Source organism: Alternaria rosae, assembly GCF_020736505.1.
Source record: "Alternaria rosae strain MPI-PUGE-AT-0040 chromosome Unknown BKA58scaffold_1, whole genome shotgun sequence".
NCBI lineage: Eukaryota > Fungi > Ascomycota > Dothideomycetes > Pleosporales > Pleosporaceae > Alternaria > Alternaria rosae.
Window position 1 is genome coordinate 5,157,377 of NW_025763570.1, and position 20,608 is coordinate 5,177,984.

At 51.2% G+C, this 20,608-nt stretch overlaps 11 protein-coding genes across 11 annotated transcripts; 4 read left to right on the forward strand and 7 right to left on the reverse strand.

Annotated features, from left to right (window-relative positions):
• Nucleotides 1–21: 21 nt before the first annotated feature.
• BKA58DRAFT_33778 (uncharacterized protein) lies at nucleotides 22–681 on the reverse strand. Its single transcript, XM_046168280.1, has one exon. The coding sequence runs from the start codon at nucleotides 510–512 to the stop codon at nucleotides 93–95; it is 420 nt and encodes a 139-aa protein (XP_046032147.1). The 5' UTR covers nucleotides 513–681; the 3' UTR covers nucleotides 22–92.
• Nucleotides 285–1,371, forward strand: BKA58DRAFT_33745 (uncharacterized protein). Its single transcript, XM_046168272.1, has one exon. It carries the CDS (start codon nucleotides 619–621, stop codon nucleotides 1,222–1,224), a length of 606 nt encoding a protein of 201 aa, XP_046032148.1. The 5' UTR covers nucleotides 285–618; the 3' UTR covers nucleotides 1,225–1,371.
• Nucleotides 1,372–2,281: 910 nt separating this feature from the next.
• On the forward strand, nucleotides 2,282–3,479 carry BKA58DRAFT_330624 (lipase). Its single transcript, XM_046168156.1, has 2 exons — nucleotides 2,282–2,648; nucleotides 2,735–3,479. The coding sequence occupies exons 1-2, from the start codon at nucleotides 2,297–2,299 to the stop codon at nucleotides 3,124–3,126; spliced, it is 744 nt and encodes a 247-aa protein (XP_046032149.1). The 5' UTR covers nucleotides 2,282–2,296; the 3' UTR covers nucleotides 3,127–3,479.
• Nucleotides 3,480–4,608: 1,129 nt separating this feature from the next.
• On the reverse strand, nucleotides 4,609–5,478 carry BKA58DRAFT_352803 (50S ribosomal protein L30e-like protein). Its single transcript, XM_046168583.1, has 3 exons — nucleotides 5,433–5,478; nucleotides 5,153–5,311; nucleotides 4,609–5,097 (listed from the first exon to the last, which is right to left on the reverse strand). Exons 2-3 carry the CDS (start codon nucleotides 5,241–5,243, stop codon nucleotides 4,808–4,810), a joined length of 381 nt encoding a protein of 126 aa, XP_046032150.1. The 5' UTR covers nucleotides 5,244–5,311; nucleotides 5,433–5,478; the 3' UTR covers nucleotides 4,609–4,807.
• Nucleotides 5,479–5,606: 128 nt separating this feature from the next.
• On the forward strand, nucleotides 5,607–6,859 carry BKA58DRAFT_374800 (vacuolar ATP synthase 16 kDa proteolipid subunit). Its single transcript, XM_046169365.1, has 5 exons — nucleotides 5,607–5,742; nucleotides 5,893–5,905; nucleotides 5,995–6,124; nucleotides 6,185–6,445; nucleotides 6,494–6,859. The coding sequence occupies exons 1-5, from the start codon at nucleotides 5,726–5,728 to the stop codon at nucleotides 6,553–6,555; spliced, it is 483 nt and encodes a 160-aa protein (XP_046032151.1). The 5' UTR covers nucleotides 5,607–5,725; the 3' UTR covers nucleotides 6,556–6,859.
• A 2,052-nt stretch (nucleotides 6,860–8,911) lies between these two features.
• BKA58DRAFT_417060 (uncharacterized protein) lies at nucleotides 8,912–10,305 on the reverse strand (the record flags this gene model as incomplete). The annotated part of the gene is made up of 2 exons (XM_046172622.1): nucleotides 8,912–9,712; nucleotides 9,778–10,305. 2 exons carry the CDS (start codon nucleotides 10,303–10,305, stop codon nucleotides 8,912–8,914), a joined length of 1,329 nt encoding a protein of 442 aa, XP_046032152.1.
• A 601-nt stretch (nucleotides 10,306–10,906) lies between these two features.
• Nucleotides 10,907–11,766, forward strand: BKA58DRAFT_417061 (uncharacterized protein; the record flags this gene model as incomplete). The annotated part of the gene is made up of 2 exons (XM_046172623.1): nucleotides 10,907–11,255; nucleotides 11,323–11,766. Exons 1-2 carry the CDS (start codon nucleotides 10,914–10,916, stop codon nucleotides 11,764–11,766), a joined length of 786 nt encoding a protein of 261 aa, XP_046032153.1. The 5' UTR covers nucleotides 10,907–10,913.
• Nucleotides 11,767–12,153: 387 nt separating this feature from the next.
• Nucleotides 12,154–14,094, reverse strand: BKA58DRAFT_435014 (POT family-domain-containing protein; the record flags this gene model as incomplete). The annotated part of the gene is made up of 3 exons (XM_046173305.1): nucleotides 12,154–13,215; nucleotides 13,265–13,788; nucleotides 13,839–14,094. The coding sequence occupies 3 exons, from the start codon at nucleotides 14,092–14,094 to the stop codon at nucleotides 12,154–12,156; spliced, it is 1,842 nt and encodes a 613-aa protein (XP_046032154.1).
• Nucleotides 14,095–15,005: 911 nt separating this feature from the next.
• On the reverse strand, nucleotides 15,006–16,548 carry BKA58DRAFT_465121 (uncharacterized protein; the record flags this gene model as incomplete). Its single annotated transcript, XM_046174949.1, has 3 exons — nucleotides 15,006–15,221; nucleotides 15,277–16,210; nucleotides 16,375–16,548. The coding sequence occupies 3 exons, from the start codon at nucleotides 16,546–16,548 to the stop codon at nucleotides 15,199–15,201; spliced, it is 1,131 nt and encodes a 376-aa protein (XP_046032155.1). The 3' UTR covers nucleotides 15,006–15,198.
• Nucleotides 16,549–17,438: 890 nt separating this feature from the next.
• BKA58DRAFT_304163 (uncharacterized protein) lies at nucleotides 17,439–18,176 on the reverse strand (the record flags this gene model as incomplete). Its single annotated transcript, XM_046167007.1, has 1 exon — nucleotides 17,439–18,176. One exon carries the CDS (start codon nucleotides 18,174–18,176, stop codon nucleotides 17,439–17,441), a length of 738 nt encoding a protein of 245 aa, XP_046032156.1.
• Nucleotides 18,177–19,183: 1,007 nt separating this feature from the next.
• Nucleotides 19,184–20,532, reverse strand: BKA58DRAFT_33884 (quinone oxidoreductase). Its single transcript, XM_046168300.1, has one exon. It carries the CDS (start codon nucleotides 20,300–20,302, stop codon nucleotides 19,250–19,252), a length of 1,053 nt encoding a protein of 350 aa, XP_046032157.1. The 5' UTR covers nucleotides 20,303–20,532; the 3' UTR covers nucleotides 19,184–19,249.
• Between the last annotated feature and the right edge of the window lie 76 nt (nucleotides 20,533–20,608).

Here is a 20,608-nt window from a genome sequence, read left to right on the forward strand (position 1 = left end):
ACGACAAAGCTGGCACAAGCAAGCAAACGACAGTACTAGAACTTCAACCTCGCGTCAGTGCTCTAATACACGTTTTGATCGAGTGTTGACATCTAGTACGCGATCATCGGACTACTGGTGACAGCACTCGTTTTCCCAAACGCGTCTCTCACAACCTCCTGTACCCAATTCGGCAACCCCTTCAACCATGATATAGGCACCGCAATACTAGGGATGAACAGCTGCGCACCACGCCTGCTAACGGTCTGCCTCACTATGATCTCAGCACCCTTCTCTAAAATCAACATCTTCTCGAGAATCTTTGGGTCTTGGCCACTTCTCAAGATCATCTCCTCAATCAAGGGCGTGCGGACCCAATCTGGATGCGCAATCGTAGTCTTGACACCCGACGCCTTGTACCAGATCTTCAGGTCGCTCGTAAGACCCTCATGGAACGCCAACGCCGCGGTCTTGATTGCCACATAGTCCGCGTTAGCCGAGTTTGTCAGAAACGAGTTGACGCTCGCGACCATATCCGGCACAAACTGCTGAACTAGCCGTCAGTGGGCAAAGATGTTCGTGTCGAAGATACAGCTGAGAAACTCGCTTAGGGTTCTCAAGATGGTGTGAGAGCCCGTGATGCCGGCGTTGTTGATGAGAATTGAGGGATGGCCAAGGCCATTGCGGATGTTATCGGCTGTTTACGCTATCACTGTAGGGCTGGAGACGTCGCAACGAAAGTACGTCAGCAATTCGTTTGATGCGAATGCCTCAGGCGCATCCTATACATCGAGCACTGCCACGCGAATGCCGTGCGAAGTGAGAGCCTCCACGATGGCCTTGTCAATCCCGCTACATCCTCCTGTAACAATCACGATCTCAGAGGGTCAGTTCCAACCCTGGCTTGCGCGTATCTGCCAGTTATTTGTCGCCTATAAATTTAGAGCTGCATTGTTTTTTCTGACTACTCCGATGGTAGGTAGAAACCCCGGTACACAGAGCAAATTGCATTCATCAACGACATGCGAGAGGGATGTTGCTTCCAAGGCGTTTATGCATGTCTGCTCTGGGATGTATAGCACCAAGCCAAGTAGAGGGCCAGTGATGATTGGTTCGAAGGCACATTTGGCGATGATGGGTAGCCCTTTGAGAAGAAGGTCCATGAAGATAGACATGAATTGTTTTCGCAGTTCGGTCATAAGAGGGAGACGACTACCAGAACAACGACATGTCCAACCATTCTGAGCTAGAGTGTTATGATCTGAGCCGGTGGCTGGGGTAAAGGCATCACAACAAGGCCGCGAATCAGTACCTTACCGTTGTACGGCAAAGCTTACCGCAGCGTTTATATATAGCTCTATCCGAAGTCGTTCCGTTAGCTTCATCCGGTTTCCCCCCATATCAGCCTATGCGAGATGATGCCGATCTGACATCACACCGAATCGACGCATCGAGAGTCCCACCGAGTCGACTTGATCTCTGATCCAGCCATTTTAAATGTTCCTTACTAATCTATAATCCACTTAGAGCTCAGTACCATGATAGCTGTGGTCCAATTCCTTGATTGCCTCCAAGTTCCTAGCAAGTCTAACGCTGGAGTCGAACTACTTGAGCACGTACATGGTGGGCCGGTCCTTGCGCACCTAGAGGAAGTCATTGCATTCTCTTTTCAGCAAGACTTCGAACTGGCCAGTAGTCAACCACCAAGATAGGCGTTCTAACAACCACAGAGAGTAGTCTTTCAAAATTGCTCTTATACAGAGCAGTGACAATTGTCTTCCTTCTTATTCTAGCGTCCAGACTGTAATATAGTAACAAGACGAGATCATCGATCCCGCATGCTTCTCGCCTCCCGTACAAACTACCCTTCGGCTAGCAGTATTCGCATGACAGTGAGACTGACCACCCCGTGAACCACAGGATTAGACATGGCATGGAACTTGATAGCGCGCCCCCACCTCAACACTTCGTCGAGTACGTCTGCGAGGAAGTCCTCTCGACACCGGGCAGCACAATCGAAATGAACCTGCTAGGTAGCGACATCTTCATTACCGACCGAGCCGAGAACATCAAGGCTATTCAAGCAGATCAGCTTACGGACTCTGCCAAAGGTCAAACGCCACATAATGTGTTTAGCAGTATCTTGGGGGACTCGGTTTTTACCACGGAGGGGCCTTTGTGGAAGACGAGTAGGGAGAAATCAGAGCCGAATATGTCGAGGGTGCGTCCGGATGATATTCCTACCGCTAAAGTCCATATGCAGAAGCTTTTGAGATTGATCAAGAACTCACCCGAAAGGCTGGATGCAAAGGTCCAGATGTGGGGATATAGTGGAGGTGCTCTGGCGTCGGAGTGGGCTGCTGAGCTTCAAGCAAACTACGCCCCAGAGATCCCCTTTGTTAGCATGGCCATCGGCGGGGTGACCCCTGACGTCAACAATGTTTTCACCACAATCAATAAGGGTCTATTCGCTGGTATCGTTGCTGTTGGTTTTATTGGCTTGGGAAACGCCTACCCTGACTTTGGAAAATATGTCCAGGACAGCCTCAAGCCCGAGACAGCTGATGCTTTCAACCAAGCTGGTGAGATGTGCTTCTACGGCGACGTGAAAACATGTGCGGGTCAGGATATCTTCTCATACTTCAAGCAAGGAAAGGCGATCTTTGATGGTACGTTCATCCCGTCAGGGACTTTGACCCTCCCCAACTATCACAGCTGTATGAGAACAGTAAGACTGACTTGACACTCATTGTAGACCCTATCTCGAAAAACACCATAAGGACCGGTGCGACCATGGGTCTCCACGGCACCCCGTTTATGCCTATCTTCGTTTACAAGGCCGCAAAGGATGAGATTTCGCCCATCGCCGACACTGATGCGCTCGTGGACCAATTCTGCAAGGCGGGTGTTTCGATCACATACGTCCGAGACTCCTTCGGCGAGCACTTCACCCAGGCCGCGACCAGCACCGGTGATGTTCTCAACTACCTCACCGACAGGTTCAACGGTGTTCCCATTTCAGGCTGCGATATCCGCAACGAGTTCTTGGATCTTCTGGATGCTGGCTCGCCTGGAAAGCTTGGTATTTCGCTTGTCATGGTTCTTCTGAGCGCTTTGGGTGTTCCGCTTGGTCATAATCACTTCTAGTGGTTCTGTGATGAGCGGAGTGGGGATGGTAGTAGGTGTACATAGCTGTGTTATCTTCTTTATCTAGCGGTAAATCTCGTCCGTAGAATTACTCGCTAGTGTCTCGCAGTCTAGTAGCTGTAGATACCTTTACCAATGTTAAAAGAGCGCTTTTTCAGCAACACTCAGCTGCGTTTAGACCGTATCAGTCGACTGTTTGCTGAGTGCTGACATTCTATAGATGGCGAGGAATGGTGCCAGCATACTCGCCCTAAATCAGATCCATGCGTCGCAGCTGATTCCTTTTAACCCACCGGTCAGCAAAGTCAGGGTGAATCTGGCCAACACCGACACATTGATACTGTCTAGTCTCGCGATCCAAGCACTTCAGTAGTAGTTTCTCAAGAACCCAAGCGAGTTCTTATACAACAAGAAACAGTGCAACTTTTCGAGATACTCAGGAAAGTCCAACTCAACATCTCCGGTAGTTTTACCTTCGCCGTCTAGGAGAATACCCTCGACCGTGTCAACTTGGGGATCAGGCATCCAATTGTATGAGTCTTGTTGGTGTGGCATTCAGTGGGTTGCGAGAGCGAGTGATGCTGTTGTCCGAGTGAGAAGCCACAGTGGGTTTCTTGCTCAAGGGGCTGTCGCAATTATGTGTATAGTTACATTCCTCAAACCAGACGCCTAAAGTGTCGAACGTTTTCTGGGAGAGCGCATGTTCGCCAAGGTTTAATCTAACTTCCAGTCAGTATTGTAGGGCCTTTGCGAAATTGTCTATGCCTTAGTTTGAGATTAAGGTCGAGCCTAAGAGTGCACAAGGGGCTTGCCTTCATCAGCGTACCATATGTACATATGGAGGATTCCTTCCTTCGGGGTCGACGTTGACTCTGTGCGTGGAGCTGTAGCGCAACCCTCCTGCTTTAAAAGCGAGCATTGTAGAATCGTTGGTTTTCGTTCTGCATCCATGTTTTTATGAAAACCGAGTTCCGCGCTGATGAACTTGCACATGGGGCAGTGTGATTTCTGTATTTGTTTCGCTACTAGCGTATAGCCGTTAGGTTTTGAAAGGGCGTCTAGGTTGATGCCGGCACATGCGTTGCACAGCTTTGGCGGTTCCTCGATGCGAACTAAATCTTTCTCTATTGTAGCTACAGTGATTCTCTTTGACGTTCAGCGGCCACAGAATATCGTTGCTGAGGCAAAGGGCCATGAGGGGCTGAGCTACCCAGGTCTTTGTACTCGCGACTGCTGCCTGCCTATGCATCTAGAGCGATTTCGGAAGCTGTTTCAAGACTGAGCATCGCATTAGGCGCATTTTCGTATAGAAGCTTTAAGCGTGAGGCAGTTACGGCTGAGACTCAACCCGGTGAATAAATTGAGTTGGCAGTATCTGGACCTAGCCCCAAATTAGTCGTCGATCGGTCAACGCCGAGACAAGTGGTACCTAGACATGTTAACAGCCGGGAAATCGCGCAGTTCAGATCACCAAGGAAGTGTGTGGATCAGAAATTCAGATTTGGCAGAGTCGATGCCGACTTGCGCTCGGCATTTCATTCTCGGTCTACGTACAGGGACCATGGGCGTATTCCATCCCAGGCCTCTGCCATCTTGTCGCTACGTAAACCTTCCAGTATTGCGAAACCAGTTTCCAACCCTTGCATTCCCTCTTGCGCGTATAGCGGTCCTGCAGATCCATCTAGATCTGAAGGCGCTCGACCTTGTCCTTGAGGGTGCGGATTTGGCCCATGAGGTCGGAAGCCTCGTTGGTCGTAATGCTAGCAGCAATGACGGGCCTGGCGACACCGCAAGCGCGGCCGAGAGCCATCTTGGAGGGGACGTAGACGTAGGGAACGTTCTTGTCCTCGCAAAGAAGAGGCAAGTGGAGGAGGATGGCGAGTGGGGAGGTGTCGGCGGCGAGGATGATCAACTCGCTAATACCGCGGTTGAGAGTCTTGGTGGCCTCGTTGGCTCCCTTCTTTAGTTGACCTGGTAGGAAGTTAGTACTTGTCTCACATATATTTCGTATAGCGTTATGTCTCACGGTAGTGGGTAGCCTGTTGGACGAGGTCGAGGATCTCCTGGGAGAGAGCCTGATCGGCTTGGGGCCAGGCGGCGCTGTTGTCTTCGGCCATCTTGTTGGAGGTTGAGATATGTGGTGGATAGTAGGGTTCACTGCTAAAGCTCGTCCGAATGAGGATTCCTATAATGTGTCAGCTATGCGATGAGAGTATAGACATGCGACCGAAGCTCGTGTAACCGATAACGGTGTGGGTAGGCGACGAATGTCGACTTATCGAGAGAGAAATAGCTATGCGACTTACACTGCTTGCTCGCCCGGAATTAATTTGTGGTGGAGGTTGTGGTAGTTTGGAAGTTCGAGAAAATCAAAAAGTTCATAGCTGCTAGGATTATCACTTGGCACACCTCACGTGTGGCGCTAGTGACAGACTAGGCATAGAGCAAACCCGGGCGACGTCCAGCTCTTCGCCAACCATCGTCACCACTCCTCGACATCACAACCGCCCCCGTCGCCGCATCCACGACTCCCGTCCATCTCAATAAAGATCTCGACAACCTTCTAGACGTCTCGTCGAACACATACATCACCGCAAAGATGGTCTCCGAACTTTGGTGAGTGAACACGGAGCTCCCTTGTTGGGTATGCAGATAGCTCCAGCTCGCCTCTCTGGAGATAAGCTGGGCATGCGACTGCTACCTGAACATCGGAGGAGCTTCTTCGTCATCAGTTTATACGTACAATAGCTAACATGATGAATACAGCCCCGTCTATGCTGTAAGTCCTCGGACCAACCTCCGCTTCGCCTCCCGACGCGACAGCACCGCGTCAACCTCCGTCCATCGTCATAGCTAATGAACAAATAGCCCTTCTTCGGCGCGATGGGCTGCACGTCAGCTATCGTCTTCGCTTGCTTTGGCGCGGCCTACGGAACCGCGAAGGCCGGTGTTGGTGTTTCGGCCATGGGTGTCCTCCGCCCTGACCTGATTGTCAAGAGTACGTGACGAATCGTTCGCAAGATGTCGCAACGTCCAGCACGTAGCTAACATGCTTCAGACATTATTCCCGTTGTCATGGCGGGTATTATTGGTATCTACGGTCTCGTCGTGTCCGTCCTGATTTCCAACGGTCTCTCACAAGAGTCTTCGCTCTTCGCCAACTTCATCCAGCTCGGCGCCGGTCTCGCCGTCGGTCTTTCCGGTATGGCCGCTGGTTTCGCCATCGGTATCGTTGGTGACGCTGGTGTACGAGGAACTGCCCAACAGCCCAGGCTGTTCGTCGGAATGATCTTGATTCTCATTTTCGCTGAAGTTTTGGGTATGCTGTTACAAATTCTGAAGTCAGGCTTATACTAACAGTTACTAGGTCTTTACGGACTCATTGTTGCCCTTCTCATGAACTCCAAGGCTAGCGACGCCCACTGCTAGACGATTAAGCACGTTCGATTGCAGATACGACAATACACAACTGCAACAAACAAATAACGGCATCGATACGCAAAGTCGTTCAGCGATCTACGCATATGACGCGCAATACTCACATGCGCGGCATGTCTCACGTCTCCATGTACTATTCGAACGGACGGACAACGAGGGCTTCGAAGTTGGGAAGCGAGGTGGTAAATAATGGCATCGGTTGAGGTGCACTTGCGATCCATTTGACGGCGTGTATTTTAGGGTCTCATCAATTTCATTCTGCGCTTGTAAACGAAATGCATTGGTTTCATTTAGACATGTTGCGCCTCGATTCTTCTGATGCTTGGACTGACGTGAGATAGTGGTGCGCAAGCTACCAAGTGATGCGACTACAACCCCATGCCACTCTCACGGCAGTAGGACGACCTTCGGATCATCGCGACCATACAGACGTCCTGGCGTCCCTGCTAATTCCGACGGCTCCCTACACCCCATCTCTACTGCTGCATTACCGGCGTAAAGTTTGATCGGCGCTACGGAAGGATAATGCTGCGCTTCCAGGTTCTTCTCGTTGATAGCGCTATGTGGCAGCTCCACACTAGCAGCCTGCTCCCGTCGTCTTTTCCCCTTCAGCTTCCATGCTAACAAGGTAACGAGTGCAACCAGTATAGCTATCGATCCTGCACCGACGCCGACTCCTGCGCGCGCTCCAACACTGAGCGCTTGCGACGCGGTCGAATTGTCCGATCTCGAAGAGGGTGGATCTGCGCTGTTGCTTGGTGATGAGTGTGGGATGAGTGTTGATGTACTCGACTCTGACGATACTGGAATGGTTGGCGTTGAAGATGAAGCCGGCAACGATGATGACAATTACCGATGCCGATGACGACGTCGAAGACGTAGTTTCGCCCACGGCCGCTGCCAGCGTAAACAAGTTCTCCGTCTCACTACAACACTCGGCAGCACCATAACCCCAACGATTCTCCCCACATTTCCTCACCGGCGCATTCTCGTCCTACCACTGGACTCTATCAGCATCCCCAACCACCAATCACGGTCCGGCATAGATCACTCCACTCACCATAGTCTCATTACAAACACTCCCCAAGCACTCCACATTCTGCCACGTCGAATCCGTACACCCATTTCGCCACCATAACTTCACGTTTACGTTCGTTCCGTCGAAAGCTTCGTAGTTTTGACACAGTCCATTGCTCTCACACACGTCGTCTGCAATGTTTGTTTGACCGGCGCCTTGGTGGTAGGTGCCGCAGCAGAAAGAATCGCGATCAGGGTCACTGAAACATGGTTGGTAGGATATGCCGGTTATGGGGCTGCCGTCGCGGTTGTAGCATGTGCGATTTGTGGATGCTATTGGAGTACGCGGATGGAGTTTAGGTTTGGGTCGAAGAAAAGAGAAGGAGCGGATGACGAGAAAAAAAGAAGTGGTCGCAACAATGTGTATTCTTCATCCTTGCTGCGTTATGATGTATTCCTTGCTCTGCAAGAGGCTCAATTCCGCGACTTGCCTTCACGCGGCAGCGCGGCCACTGTGCATAACCGCGGCGACGTTGGTCTCAGCATATGCGGCTCGCCGTTGGTTTGTTCACCTGATCTTCAATGCTGCTTTCCTCTAGTGCTCTCACGTTTCTGGGATGTGGCGTGGTGGTTGTTTGAAGTCAACGGGTCTCTCTGCCTACTAAGATCTGCATTTCAGTACCCGGGGGATCAAACAAAGACCAGGTCATTAGGGAGCGATATACAAGGCTTTAGGTAATCTATGCATACTGTTATCTTCTCATATCGCACTGTTCCTGCATCGATCTAAGTCCAATAGAGTGCACCCGCAGACGGTTGGGGCGGCAACCAAGAGCGGACTAGCGTGAGCAGCCAACATCGCGAAGGGCTCCTCCTTGCTTTGCGCAGATCAATCAGCGCACAGTAATGTATTAAGAGCAATGCATCTACCAATCGAGTCTTGAGAGATGATGTATTAGGAGACTTCGAGTTCTGCTTCCGTCGTAGATGACATGAAGATGCTGGATCAGGCTAGCTCCTTGACGACCTTGCCTTGATCCCGCCCGCGGGCAGCTGCGAGGAGTGTCCTCGCCATAATCATCGCAATCCATCTCAGCACGACTCACACGCAGTCTTGCACGCCCGCCTACAATGGCACTGTCCTTAGAAGACATCAAGTGCACGCGAGTTACATGCGGAGCAAGAGATGACTCCATGGATGTCATGGTCGTTATGAGTCTATAAGGTAATAAATATTGGAATAGGAGAAAGATGGAGTCTATAGGTACTACTAACAGTTCATGACCTATGTCGCACGATTTACAAGGCCAAATTCGCACGTTAACGACACTCATAGACCTGGAGCCTGGAGCTCATGCTCTAACTCGGGGTACTCCTTCTTTAGAAACCGCACCATCTCATCATCATGATACTTCCAATTCGACCATTCAGGTGGTGTAAATTCTGCAATCTGCGCCATATCTGGTGATATGAGGGTCAGATGCCGACCGGTGAATATCTGGGCCAGTCGCTGGGGTTGTTGAGCTGTCGGTAGGCGGTGTAAAGACACTATCGTAAGATTCCTGAAAAAGAGACTGAGTTCAGTTGCGATGCCATAAGGAAGGATATACTGATGTTTCAGTGAGAGGTCGCGGACAACAGAGACATCGAGGTCGTAGTGGTTGAAACAGCCGCGGCGGACGCTGTCCATCACGCCATTCTGCATGGTCAGTCTGAACGTAGCAGACTCGACCAGGTAGTCGGGATATGACGGTATGGAAGGGAGTTCAGAAGTGTTGAGTGCAATAACCCAGCTGCTAGCATCTCCTACACGACGCTGGGAGAGCAGAGTGTTCCTTTCTCTGTCATCTATGGCGTCTTGACGTTTCAAAGGGAACATGTCGAGGCCTAACGATTCTATGTCGACCCATTCGGAAGAGGTCATTTTCGTGGGGTGTCGTAAAAGATAAGCCCTCTTCTTTATGAACGTCTCACGTGGAAAGACAGAATAGACGCGATTCCAGGTGACAAAGTTGCTCAGAGAGGTTGATGAAGGCAGTAGGGCCCCGAAAACCGGAGTCTTCTGCGTTTCCACGATACTGATTTCGCTGGACTTTCCATCGGAATCGACTCGACTCATTGTTATTCGAACCTTCTGGGGAGAGTTAGCGAGACACGCGTGGAACATACTAGTCGGGAAAGCTCATTCGAACTTACAGAAACTTGTTTATCCTTGGGCGTGGGAGTTTCGAGACGGTTGTATCCATCTCTCTCAAGGAAGGTGCGTAACGCATCAGCATTGGATCCTTTCTGAACAAGGAGGCTATACAATCCATATCTACCGCCAGTCTTTACGATCGACTTCCTCGCTATGAACCCGTATGCAAAATTGCCTCCTATGAGTATATTGTGTCGGAATTGAAGAGCGCGGAACTCGATAGGAGAAGTGACGAATTGCTTCAACCGGTCGTTGATGTTGAATTGAGTGCGCTCCACAAGCTTGACGAAGCCCATGAAAGGCTTTGTGGTCTTACTGAGCAAAATAATGTCGGCAATGTCGAGCTGCTCTAGGCTGGCGTCCTGGACTGGAGCATATCGAGTCAACAAATCCACGATCGGAGGTGTCTTCTTCGGTTGGCTCCATGACTTGACTAGCGTAAACAGACTTTTATCTCTAAGAGATACGACAGCCAGGGAAAAGAAGAAGACGATTATGGGAGCCAGACAAGATATGAAGGGGAACATGTTGGCGGCTTTTCGACGTTGAGCTGCTAGTGGAGAAAACGTTGAGCGACAATTGAGGTAGATTATATGTTGAGATGATCAGGGGCCTCTATATACAGAATGGGGGTATAAGCAGAAGTAGCGGCCTGCCAGGCGCAACAGCCTTGCCAGTCTAATCACTAAGCAGCTCTTTTCACCGACTCAAAGACCGATAATCCGAAAACAAGAGTAAAGGAGGGTACTAACCGAGTGTGCGACGACGCGTTTTACCCTCAGCGATATCGCTGTCTAAGCAAACGAGATACGCCTTTTACATGACCAAGAGCAAACGCAAACTGGGTCAAAGACGTCACAAGTACACTCGCCGCTCATCTTCTCTTACCAAGCTCGAGGTCACGCTGGAAAGTAAATGTCTCTCACCTCGAAAGTAGCTCCACCCCTAGGGATACAAAGTCGCCTCCTTCTGCGTCTTCCTCCTTTCTTCTTCTTCTTCTTATCAACAAAGGGATTGAGGATATTTCAGCAACATTTACACTCCACTATATCTTACACGCATCCCTCAATTCCAATCGACTTTGATATATCCTTTCCAGCCCTAACTCATCATTTTCAACTCCAACATCAACAAGATGTCCAGCCCATTGGGAAACCAGCCTCCTAGGCGCAGCGGCGCTCCCTCATCTGGAAGCCCCTACAACACTCCTCGTCATGGCCGAATCCCATCACGCACTGGTATCGAGCCCATGTCTCCTCCTCAAGCCCAACAGCCCTCTATGCCCAACCATCGCGCTCCACCAAAAGTCCACCATCTCCAAGAAGAAGAACCGACCCCTCTCCAACGCTGGAATGGCGCGTCTGTGAATCCCTTCATGCGCTGGGCTTACACAGTCCTCGATGCTCGAGGTTCCACTCGTCCTAACTACAACTACGATCCGGACATGAATAACGCGATATATCTGAGCGAGACCATCGTAAGCACACCTCCACTTCCTCTCCACCTATACCTCCAACAAAACATATACTAATACCACCCCACAGGACGACTTCGACCGCAACCCCTCCCTCGTCCACGAACTCGTCCTCCGCATCGCAAACCCCGAACTCGGCCATCCCTCCATGGACTGGATCCGCGCGAACCGCTCTCTCGTCGACATCCTGCTCTACCGTCACTACCAGCGCTACGGCGGTCTGATGTTACCTCCGACGGCGGCAGCGCTTCGGGCCATGGAGCAACACGAGGCCGCGATCGCTGCTGCTAGAGCCGCTGGTGTGCTTCCGAATGAGTACCCACACATCACCTTCCCGGCTTTTGGTCCACCTCCGCCGAGGGATGGTGAGGTGGGCTCGCCTAAGGGCAAGGGCAAAATGACTCCGGGGAAGCCGTCTGGTTCTCCTCCAGGCAAGGGCAACCTATATGGCAGTATTGGAGATAGGGGTGAGTTTGGCCGTGGAGGCGCGAGTGGTGGCGGTGTCTATTACTGAGTATGTTGTACATCTCCTCGCTGGAATACATGTATGGGTCGAGGTGTTCTGAGATCTTTGTGACCTCCTGGCTGCATTACAGTATTGTTCTAGAGGGCCGTAACGACTTCAAGGAAACCCAGGCTAGTTGGTACTGAAGCTGTTCGTACGCTTTTGAGATGGCCTGGCTAACCTCGAGTAATTCTCTGAAGACGAGTAACCAGTAGAAAACGACACATGACTTATTACTGGGATGACGCAAGACGGCTCCTTACTGTGCGGGTATAGCATGAGATGACTACATGGGTTAAAATGGGATGGTTTCACACATAGACACAAATTGGAAGATGAATATTGAAGTATCATTCGTATCATTACTATCATATGACCATTACCATACTTTTGTACCTACAACCCACTCTTCTCGTTCTTCTCATCCCTGATGCTGAGAGTCTCGACGTTCTCAGCATCGCCGATCTCACGGCCGCCCACGTACTTGCTCTCTTTCATGTTGTTCATGGCATCTTCCTGAGCATCTGCCTTACGGAAAGTGAGGTAGAAACCGATTCCACCGAACATGGCAACAACAGCGACGGAGCCATAGTTCCATACGAGAAGAGGGTCTTCAGACAGACTGACAAAGGCCTGCCCAAGAGCGGCGGAGACAGCAGAGGTAGAGAGGGCAACGGCCTGGATGGTGGACTTCATGTTGTTGGGGGCCTTGGTGTACGCGTACTCGAGCTTGGTGATGGAAGCAAGAATCTCGGACATACCGATCAGACCGTAGGGGAAGGCTTGGACCCAGACGGAAATATCGGCGTTGCAGTCTTTGCGTGTCTTGCTGAGGGCGTTGATGTTGCTGCCGCAGGGTGACATCTTGTAGATGTAGTATTGAATGACGCAGGCTGACACCATGGCGAACGAGGAAAGAGCGAAACCAGCAGTGATCTTCTTGATGGGCGAGAGGTTGACGCCAGCCTTGCGGAGAGCAGGGTAGACGAAGAAGTCCATGATTGGGATAAGGATGACGATGAAAATGGGGTTCAGCTTTGAGACGATGTCGTTGGGTGTCTTTCCGAGGTTCATGGTGTTGGCTTGGGAGACAAGGTTGTTGGTCATTTGGTTGTACGCGAGCCAGTAGAGAGGGTACCACAAGAAGACCTTGCAGGCGAGTATACCGCGCTTGACTTCATCGACCCAGGCATCGTCAAAGGTCATCCAGTCAGGGACAGCTTGGCCGCTGGCACGGAGAGCAGTAGGCTTGATCCTGTCCCAGAAACCATCATCCTTGAAAGTATTCCTGCGGGGTGACTGCTTGATACCGAGGCCGATGAGCTTGAAAGCCTTGCCCATGACGGATCCAGTGGGTGGCGAGAGCTTGTAGTGCTTCTTCATCGTGATGAGAATGATGGGGCAGAGGAGGTAGCAGATAGTGGGTAGCGTGTAAGAGAGCCAGAAACCGACGAAATGCTTGATGGCGTTAGTATATGCACACAATACAGCCTGATTGGAAACACACCTCTGAGTAAACCATAGCAATGGAACCGCAGATAGATCCACAGTTGATCAGGAAGTAAAAGTAAATGTAGATACGCGCAGTGGTAGTAGCGGGATCGACAATTTCCTTCTGTCCATTCTTCCTGACACGGACGTAGGCCTTCTGGTCCTTATACTGTTCGGCGATGAGTGGGGAGATGTTACTCTTGAAACCACCAGTTCCGAAACCCATAACGACAAGACCGACAGCGAAGACACCGATGGCGACATTAGGCTTGACGATAACTGCGGGGATAGCAGACATAATCAGAATAATGTGGCCGATAAGAGCGATAAGGTTAGAGTACTGGATAGTTTTGTAACGTCCCCAGTACTCGTCAGCGAGCCAGGCACCACCGAGAGGCGTGATGTAAGACCAGAACTGGTTAAACATGGTGAGACCGGTGGAGGCACGTTGGCCCATGTCCAGAGCACCGGAACTGACGCCCTTTTTCAAGAAACCAGCACCAGTTTTGGAACCAGGAGGCAATGGCTTTTGAATGAAGTCTGGTAACAGTCAGTGTATGCCCAGATATACGAGCTATCAATTAACTTACTGACGAAGACAGCGCTGGTACCGTAGTAACTGAAGCGCTCAACGAACTCAACAGCAGCCACAGTCCATGCTTGCCACGGGATGCGACCAGCAACCCTGGGAAGAGTCGCCCATTCCTCCTCAGTAGGGAATGGACCCAAGAGGTTGGTGTTCTCATCAAAAGAACCAGTGGAGCTGGTGTCGAGCGGGATAGGGTCCATAGCAGTGGCACCCTTGGTGATCTCAAGAGACGCCTTGACGTTGGTGTTGGCCGCCATTGTACTGAAGAGAACTTGAACTAAGTTCAGGTAGAACAAAGGTAACAAGGTACGACCGCGAAATTGAATGCGCGGGCGGTGGAATCAAGTGAACGCAACGGGCGATGAACTTGAGTGCCTGCGGTTCAGACAGGTGTACCATGCCCCTCTTCATATACACCCAGGCAAAGTCCAAGACCGAAGCTCTGGACAAGAGTTGCACAAGGATCGCACGCGACTATCGATGGTGCCCACCCTCGCCATGGCATTTCGTTCGCTCGGTTCCCGTGTTATCACATCAACAGCCATCCAAGACCATGGAACGGCGCCTAGTCCGGTCGGAGGATCATACAAACCAGACCTTCAGGCATACTGCCGCACTTAAGCGCGTTGGTTAGAGGCATCCAAGGCCGTGGTAGCCCCAGGATCAGGATAAGATAGGAATGAGCGAAGGACCCGAGCGCCAATACGAACAACCAGCCTTGCTCCATGGTCGCGGCGGAACGTTCGAAAAAGACGTGCCAAGCCTGGCTAAGTAGGAAAAGATAACGCTCAGGGAAGCTTCCCATGCGGGCGCGCAGAACGCGCCAAGGCAGGATCCATCTCTTGGTCTTGTCACCTCCCCTTCTGGCCCTAGTCACGATTGCGACACGCCTGAATGGATCTAGGATCTCCGCCCGGATGGTAGCCAAGGCCTTGGACGTAGGGTTATCAGTATAAGCGTTTCATCACGGTTACCTCCTTCTGCAATGGATCACGCGCGAGATGATGGCTGAGCGGCGTGGTTGCGACAGGGCGTTGGAAAGTTGGAGAGGTTGGTGTTGAAGCGGCGGGTAATATTGGTGTTCACATAAACCTCACGCTACCAATCAAGCACAGACCTGCTAGCGGAAAACTGGCGGAAGGCATGGCGGAGTGATCACCGCACCAACGAATTTCTTTTGATTTGACATCTATGGGTATCTACTTCCGAGTGGACCAAGGTGGTAACATCCACTGAGGCAAACTGCTATCAGCTGCAGACCACCCTTTCAAAAACTTTTGTCCTTATCTCTCCTCTTCTCGGTCTCTCCGAAATCTCACTTGCCGGAGAAAGTCTTCTGACTTCTAATCAACCGTCCCGAATCAGTTGTAGCCATTTCCGGATGCTATTGGTGGTCAGTGACATTGGCGTTGTAGAATTGATTTCATGGGTATCCGAACCTGGATGGAACTCTTCCGCGTCAGGGCGAGGCACGTGAGTGCTCGCACCTGATCCTGAAGGTGGCTGCTGAGGAGGAGCCGAAAGACCTTGAGGAGATGGCGCTTGTCCTCGTTGGCCTCTTGAAGATCCACGGCCACGCTGAGTTGGTTGTCCTTGATGATACGGGTTGCTAACCTGCTGCGGCGGCATCGCGAAACCGCTGCTTGTTCCCGTCTGCGAAGAGTAGTCTTGGTGGGTAGAATACATCATTTGGCTACCAGTCCAGCCACCGCCATGTTGCTGTCCTGGGTTGATCAAGGGCTGCTGTTGGTAAGGCTGCATAGGGTAGCTACCCATGGCCGTCGCAGCCATGTAGGGACTACCATACGCATACTGAGGATTGGGGTAAGGATAGTAGCCCTGAGGAGCATTCGGAGCGAGACCAGACGGCGTCTGTTGTACCATTGGAGGCACACCAGGGCCTTGATTGAAACGGCCGCCACGATCCGAACCACCACCAGGCTGTGAAAGCCGACCCCTATGAACACCCGAACCCTTTCCACGACCATTTCCGCGACCATTCTCATGACCTCGTTCAGCCTGATCAACCCTCATACTGAGGCTAGCCAGTTCCCTCTCCAACGTAACATTCCGGGCCTCGAGCAATGCGACAGAAGCAGCGCGCGGTAGCGCAGGCGCAGCTGAAGGCGAAGGGGCCTGTCCAGTACCCGTCTGCTGTGGTCGAGGAAACTCCTGACTCGGGTCCTCTCCCAAGGAGTACAACATGTATGGTCCGTGCACGATGGCGTGGCGAGCGAAGATACGGAGACAGTGCTGGCTGCCTCGCTCGGTGATGGGTATAAACTTTGACATTTCCGCCGGTGTCAAGAGTTCGGAATTGAGGAGGCAGAGGCGAAGACGTTCGATCGTGAACGGGAAATCTTCATATTGATCCTGGGATGTATGCGTCAGTACTCGCAATCAGGTGATGAAGGGGTACCTGTTGAGTCTCCTAGATGCACTTCACGTACTTTTCCACCATTGTATGGCTTAATGGGAATTCACAGTGTGCTCTTGGATCGACTGATAGGAAATAGGTAAGCGTTTGGGTTACTTACGAGGCGATCCAGGCATTGCCTTCCGAAAACAATAGCGCGGTTCCAGTCCATCGTCGTCTTGCGCTCCTCCGGGTAGACCCGCTGAAGGAAGGGGACGAGCTCAGCATCTACCCAGTCTTGGTCGATCGGCGCAGGGGAAGAGTTGAAGGTAGCAGGAGGGGTTGGGCCCGACATGATGGTGCAAAAGGTAGGTCGAAGGAGAAAAGAAGATCGAGTCAAGTATGAACTTGAAGGAGAAGAACGCAAAGTACACTTGATTCTACTTTCGCGAGTCGCGTTCTGGTGTCGCAAATAGAGAGGAAGAAAGAACTCAACTCCTGACAACACCGAAATATTATATATACACTATCGAGTGAAGGAACCAGCAGGCAGCCGCATTGTTTATCTATTTATCTTGCTCACTCTCTCCTTCACTTTGTTATTTTGACGTCATCTCGGTATTCACCCGCGAGAAATCAGCTTGCTTGACGAGCGCGCAATTGCTTCTTTACGCGTTACGCTCACCTCGACCAAACGCACTCCTTTACTGCGACAACTGCCAAGTCGATCAATCCGTGCGTATCTCCGACTGTATGTTTGATTATCTCCGGTGGTATTCCATCTTTCGGAGTATGACATGCGGCTGAAGGTAGCGCTCAAATCTCTATGGTACCTTCTAGATAAGGTGATGACTGATGTCTTGGCAATGTAAAGGACGGGCGATTAAGTAGAAGGATATGAACTTTGAAATATAATTGAACCGGCCAAATTTTGGAAATGATCTTGAATCATTATGACGTTTCCACATCAATGGATTTTCTAACATCATTCTCGCCAACCTTCCATCAAAAGTGCGTAAGCAAGCGAAGAACATAACATCTAAGCAGTTGAGATTTCAGGTTGGCAAGACGATGAAAGCAATTTCTTCAAACTAGTTATAGCATCTCAAGTTAGCGTCTTAGTCCTTTGGGCTACAACAGAATATACAAATAAGACTCGCCAATGGCCTTGATGATAAGACACTTCGTACAACACTTTCCTCGACGACCTACCCAGGAGAACCTACACCCCAAACCCCAATTTTCTCAACCCATCAACACTCCACCACCCTCCTCCTCCCCCCTCCACAGTCCTATCAACCCCTCCTCGCTATCCCCCACCACCGGATCCTTACTTGGCATCCGAACCCTCCACACTTCCTCCTCCATCCCCTCATGTTCGCCTCCAACCTTGAAGTCCCAAACACCCCCATAAGGATACGCACCCATCATCATAAACTTCCCGCCCGTAATATCCACACCTTCGAAATATTTCCTCCTCTCTGCCTCTTTCGTCTCATCAATCTCCGCCGCCCGCCCCTCTTCCACGTCCTTTGGTTGGTGGAATGCTAGTTCCTCGTTGTGTGGGTTGGGCAGGAAGGTTTTGTGACTAACTCCCGCGGGAATGATGAAAACATCCCCTAAGCCCGCTTGGATCTCTACGCCCCCTTCCTCACCATCTCCCCTCTCACCCGGTTTGTATCTCCCTTGTTCCCAAGTCGCGGAATCAGCGACGCCGAAACGAATTGTAGCGCCTTGGCCTGAGATAACGGTCATGGCTTCGTGCGTGGTGGAGTGGTAGTGCGATTGGATATCTAATCCATACTGCGCTATCCATTGGGTTTGCCAGCCGTTGGATGCATACAAGTCAAGGATCTCAGCTGTCTTGAAAGTCGGTGATGTTACGAGGTCATAGAGAAGTCCAGGGTAGTGCAGCAGCGGATAAGGCGAATTCGGAATGAGGGGCGTTGGGGGAAGTTTCCAGGAGTGGACTTTTATCGGCATCTTCTGAGAGGGCATTTTGGAGTACTTGGGTTTGACATGGAAGATCCCGCAAAACAAACGAGACAGAAGATGCCTGAAACGCCCCGTCGGATGGTGGCGACGGGAAGTGCCGTCGAGGGGTTGGTATAGAACAGGGGCGGGGTTGAGTTGTCGGTAGGAGTGGGGTACAATAACGGATGTGTATATGGGGAAATGCTTACCCGAATAGGAAGTCACAGCGCGGGATTCTACGTCAGAACCATGAATAGAATGTGAGCCGAGATATCTGCATTTGTATATTTGCAATATACCTATGCCGTATACCTGCAGTTTCGTGATATCAATTTTTCCGAGTCGTTCCTGTCGCTTTGAATAGCCTAGAGTGCTGCTACTGCAATGGGCAAAGTTACGAAATCATGTGGGGCATGCAACGTAGAAGTCTCGAGCACTCTATACCTACTCGATTTTGGCGATTTACACAGTGCCTTGAATTTCTCCTGACAGCCTAGGAGCGGAGCTGAAGAAGTGCAGCTTTAGTGCAGCGGTTGTACTTATCCCTTGCGCAATGCTTACCTGTTAGAGGGGTATATACTAAGAGACACAGGAAAAGGTTTCTGTAAAGTTCCTGCCTGAATACGCGCCTGCACTCCTACGCTCCTACATCTTTACTACGACTCTAATCTAACGTAGACGTACTGACATCTTGGCATACATCGGACGACTGGGAACAGAGCTGGACGGGCCAATAGGAAACCGTGCCTTCCAACATCGAAAGCCTCAGACTGAGTGTACTATGCAACTAAAGCTGCAATACATGTATTCCGGTCTTGCGCAATATACATGTGCTCGCCTTGGGCGTACTGTTCAAGATCCCACTGTTACAAACCACTCATCCTCGCTGTCAAACACCCACCCCCTTGCACAATCCTCGACTCCCCACCTCGCTCCTCTTAAGCACTGAATCCTTTCCATCTGCTCCCCTCTACCTCCCATATCTACACACAGTGAGTCGAGATGTCTAGACTTCCAACGGCAAAGCGGAAGATCGTTTTCTGATGGGAATATAACATGATTCGTATATGTTAGACCGCTACCTACGCAAACTCAAGCACAAGCTTCCCCACACTCTTCCCCCCCTCAATAATCCCATGCGCCTCTCTCACCCCCTCTTCATCCATCTTTAACCTCTGCCTACAATGACACCTCACCACCTCCTGATCCAGCAATCCCGCCAACTCCCTTAGAATGCGCCCATGGCTCTCCACATCAACCCCATAGTACGGTTTCGTGCCAAGCAACGCCCACACAAACGTAAGACTCTTTGCCATGAACTCCGTGCCGTACATGGACATTTCTTTGTCTTGGACGATGGAGCAGACTTTACCAAAAGGAGCGCAGATTTTGGCGGCGGGGGCGAGGTAGCCGGATGTAGGTGTGTGGGTGATGAAGATGTATTTGATGGGTACCTCCAGCTTCAGTTTCTCAACTTCCTCCGCGAGGTCGTTGTGGTGGTTGATCGTATGCGTAGCGCCTCCTACGTCTTTCGAGAAAGCGACTGTCTCTTCCCTGGACGCCGTAGTAACTACAACAGGTAAATTGAGCACCCGACGCGCAATCTGACTGGCCACACTCCCCACACCACCCGCACCGTTGATGATCAAGATACCAGCTTGCTCCCCCTTTTGTATCTCCATTCGCTCAACCAGCGCTTCCCAAGCCGTTATCCACGTCAAAGGCATAGCAGCAGCTTCTCCCCAATCCAAACTCTTCGGCTTGAGCGCCACGGCTCGCGAATCTACTAATTGGTACTCTGCATTGCTTCCTTGCCGGATTGGTGAGCCGGCGTAGTAGACTTCATCGCCGGGTGCGAAGTCTGTAACAGAAGATCCGACGCTTTCGATTATGCCGGCGCCGTCAAAACCGAGGATTTGCGGGAGGGAAGGCGTGCGCGTGTAGTAGTCTGGGTAGTCGTCGTAGATGCCGGCGCGGACTTTGGTGTCGACGGGGTTGATGGAACAGGCGCGTAGGCGGACGAGTATGTCGTGGCCTTGGGGGGAGGGGGGTCTGGGGATGGACATGGATTGCAGGTTTGTGATGGGGCCGTACTCGGTAACTGCAATGGCGTGCATTTTGTCGTGAGATGACATTGCCTTTCTAAGTTTGTAAGGGGTTCTGTGTTGTTGTAAAGATGCATGCTTGAGGGCATGTTCATTCTTTTATCAGGCAATTTCTCGAGACTCCACTGTTTGGAGCATCGCACGTAAAGATGCCATCAGAGGCTCATGACGTCACACATATCCTTGTACTTCGATATGAGGATGTCTGATGTCTCATTGTCAGCTATGGCCGAGCTGTTCCCGACCGATGAGACGGATGTATCAATCGCGATGTGCCGTTGATGTGTCGTAGCACGGCAGATGTACTGTGGTTTATAGGGAGAATCTGTGCGCTGG

Excerpts from the sequence above, each read along its gene's own strand:
- BKA58DRAFT_33745 (XM_046168272.1), top strand. The coding sequence starts at position 619 with ATGCCGGCGTTGTTGATGAGAATTGAGGGATGGCCAAGGCCATTGCGG.
- BKA58DRAFT_330624 (XM_046168156.1), top strand. The coding sequence starts at position 2,297 with ATGTGGGGATATAGTGGAGGTGCTCTGGCGTCGGAGTGGGCTGCTGAG. Across the intron at positions 2,649-2,734 it reads AGGAAAGGCGATCTTTGATG|ACCCTATCTCGAAAAACACC; the intron begins GTACGTTCATCC and ends CACTCATTGTAG.
- BKA58DRAFT_374800 (XM_046169365.1), top strand. Across the intron at positions 6,125-6,184 it reads CCCTGACCTGATTGTCAAGA|ACATTATTCCCGTTGTCATG; the intron begins GTACGTGACGAA and ends AACATGCTTCAG. Across the intron at positions 6,446-6,493 it reads CATTTTCGCTGAAGTTTTGG|GTCTTTACGGACTCATTGTT; the intron begins GTATGCTGTTAC and ends AACAGTTACTAG.
- BKA58DRAFT_33778 (XM_046168280.1), bottom strand. The coding sequence starts at position 512 with ATGGTCGCGAGCGTCAACTCGTTTCTGACAAACTCGGCTAACGCGGAC.
- BKA58DRAFT_352803 (XM_046168583.1), bottom strand. The coding sequence starts at position 5,243 with ATGGCCGAAGACAACAGCGCCGCCTGGCCCCAAGCCGATCAGGCTCTC. Across the intron at positions 5,098-5,152 it reads CCAACAGGCTACCCACTACC|GTCAACTAAAGAAGGGAGCC; the intron begins GTGAGACATAAC and ends ACTTCCTACCAG.
- BKA58DRAFT_33884 (XM_046168300.1), bottom strand. The coding sequence starts at position 20,302 with ATGTCATCTCACGACAAAATGCACGCCATTGCAGTTACCGAGTACGGC.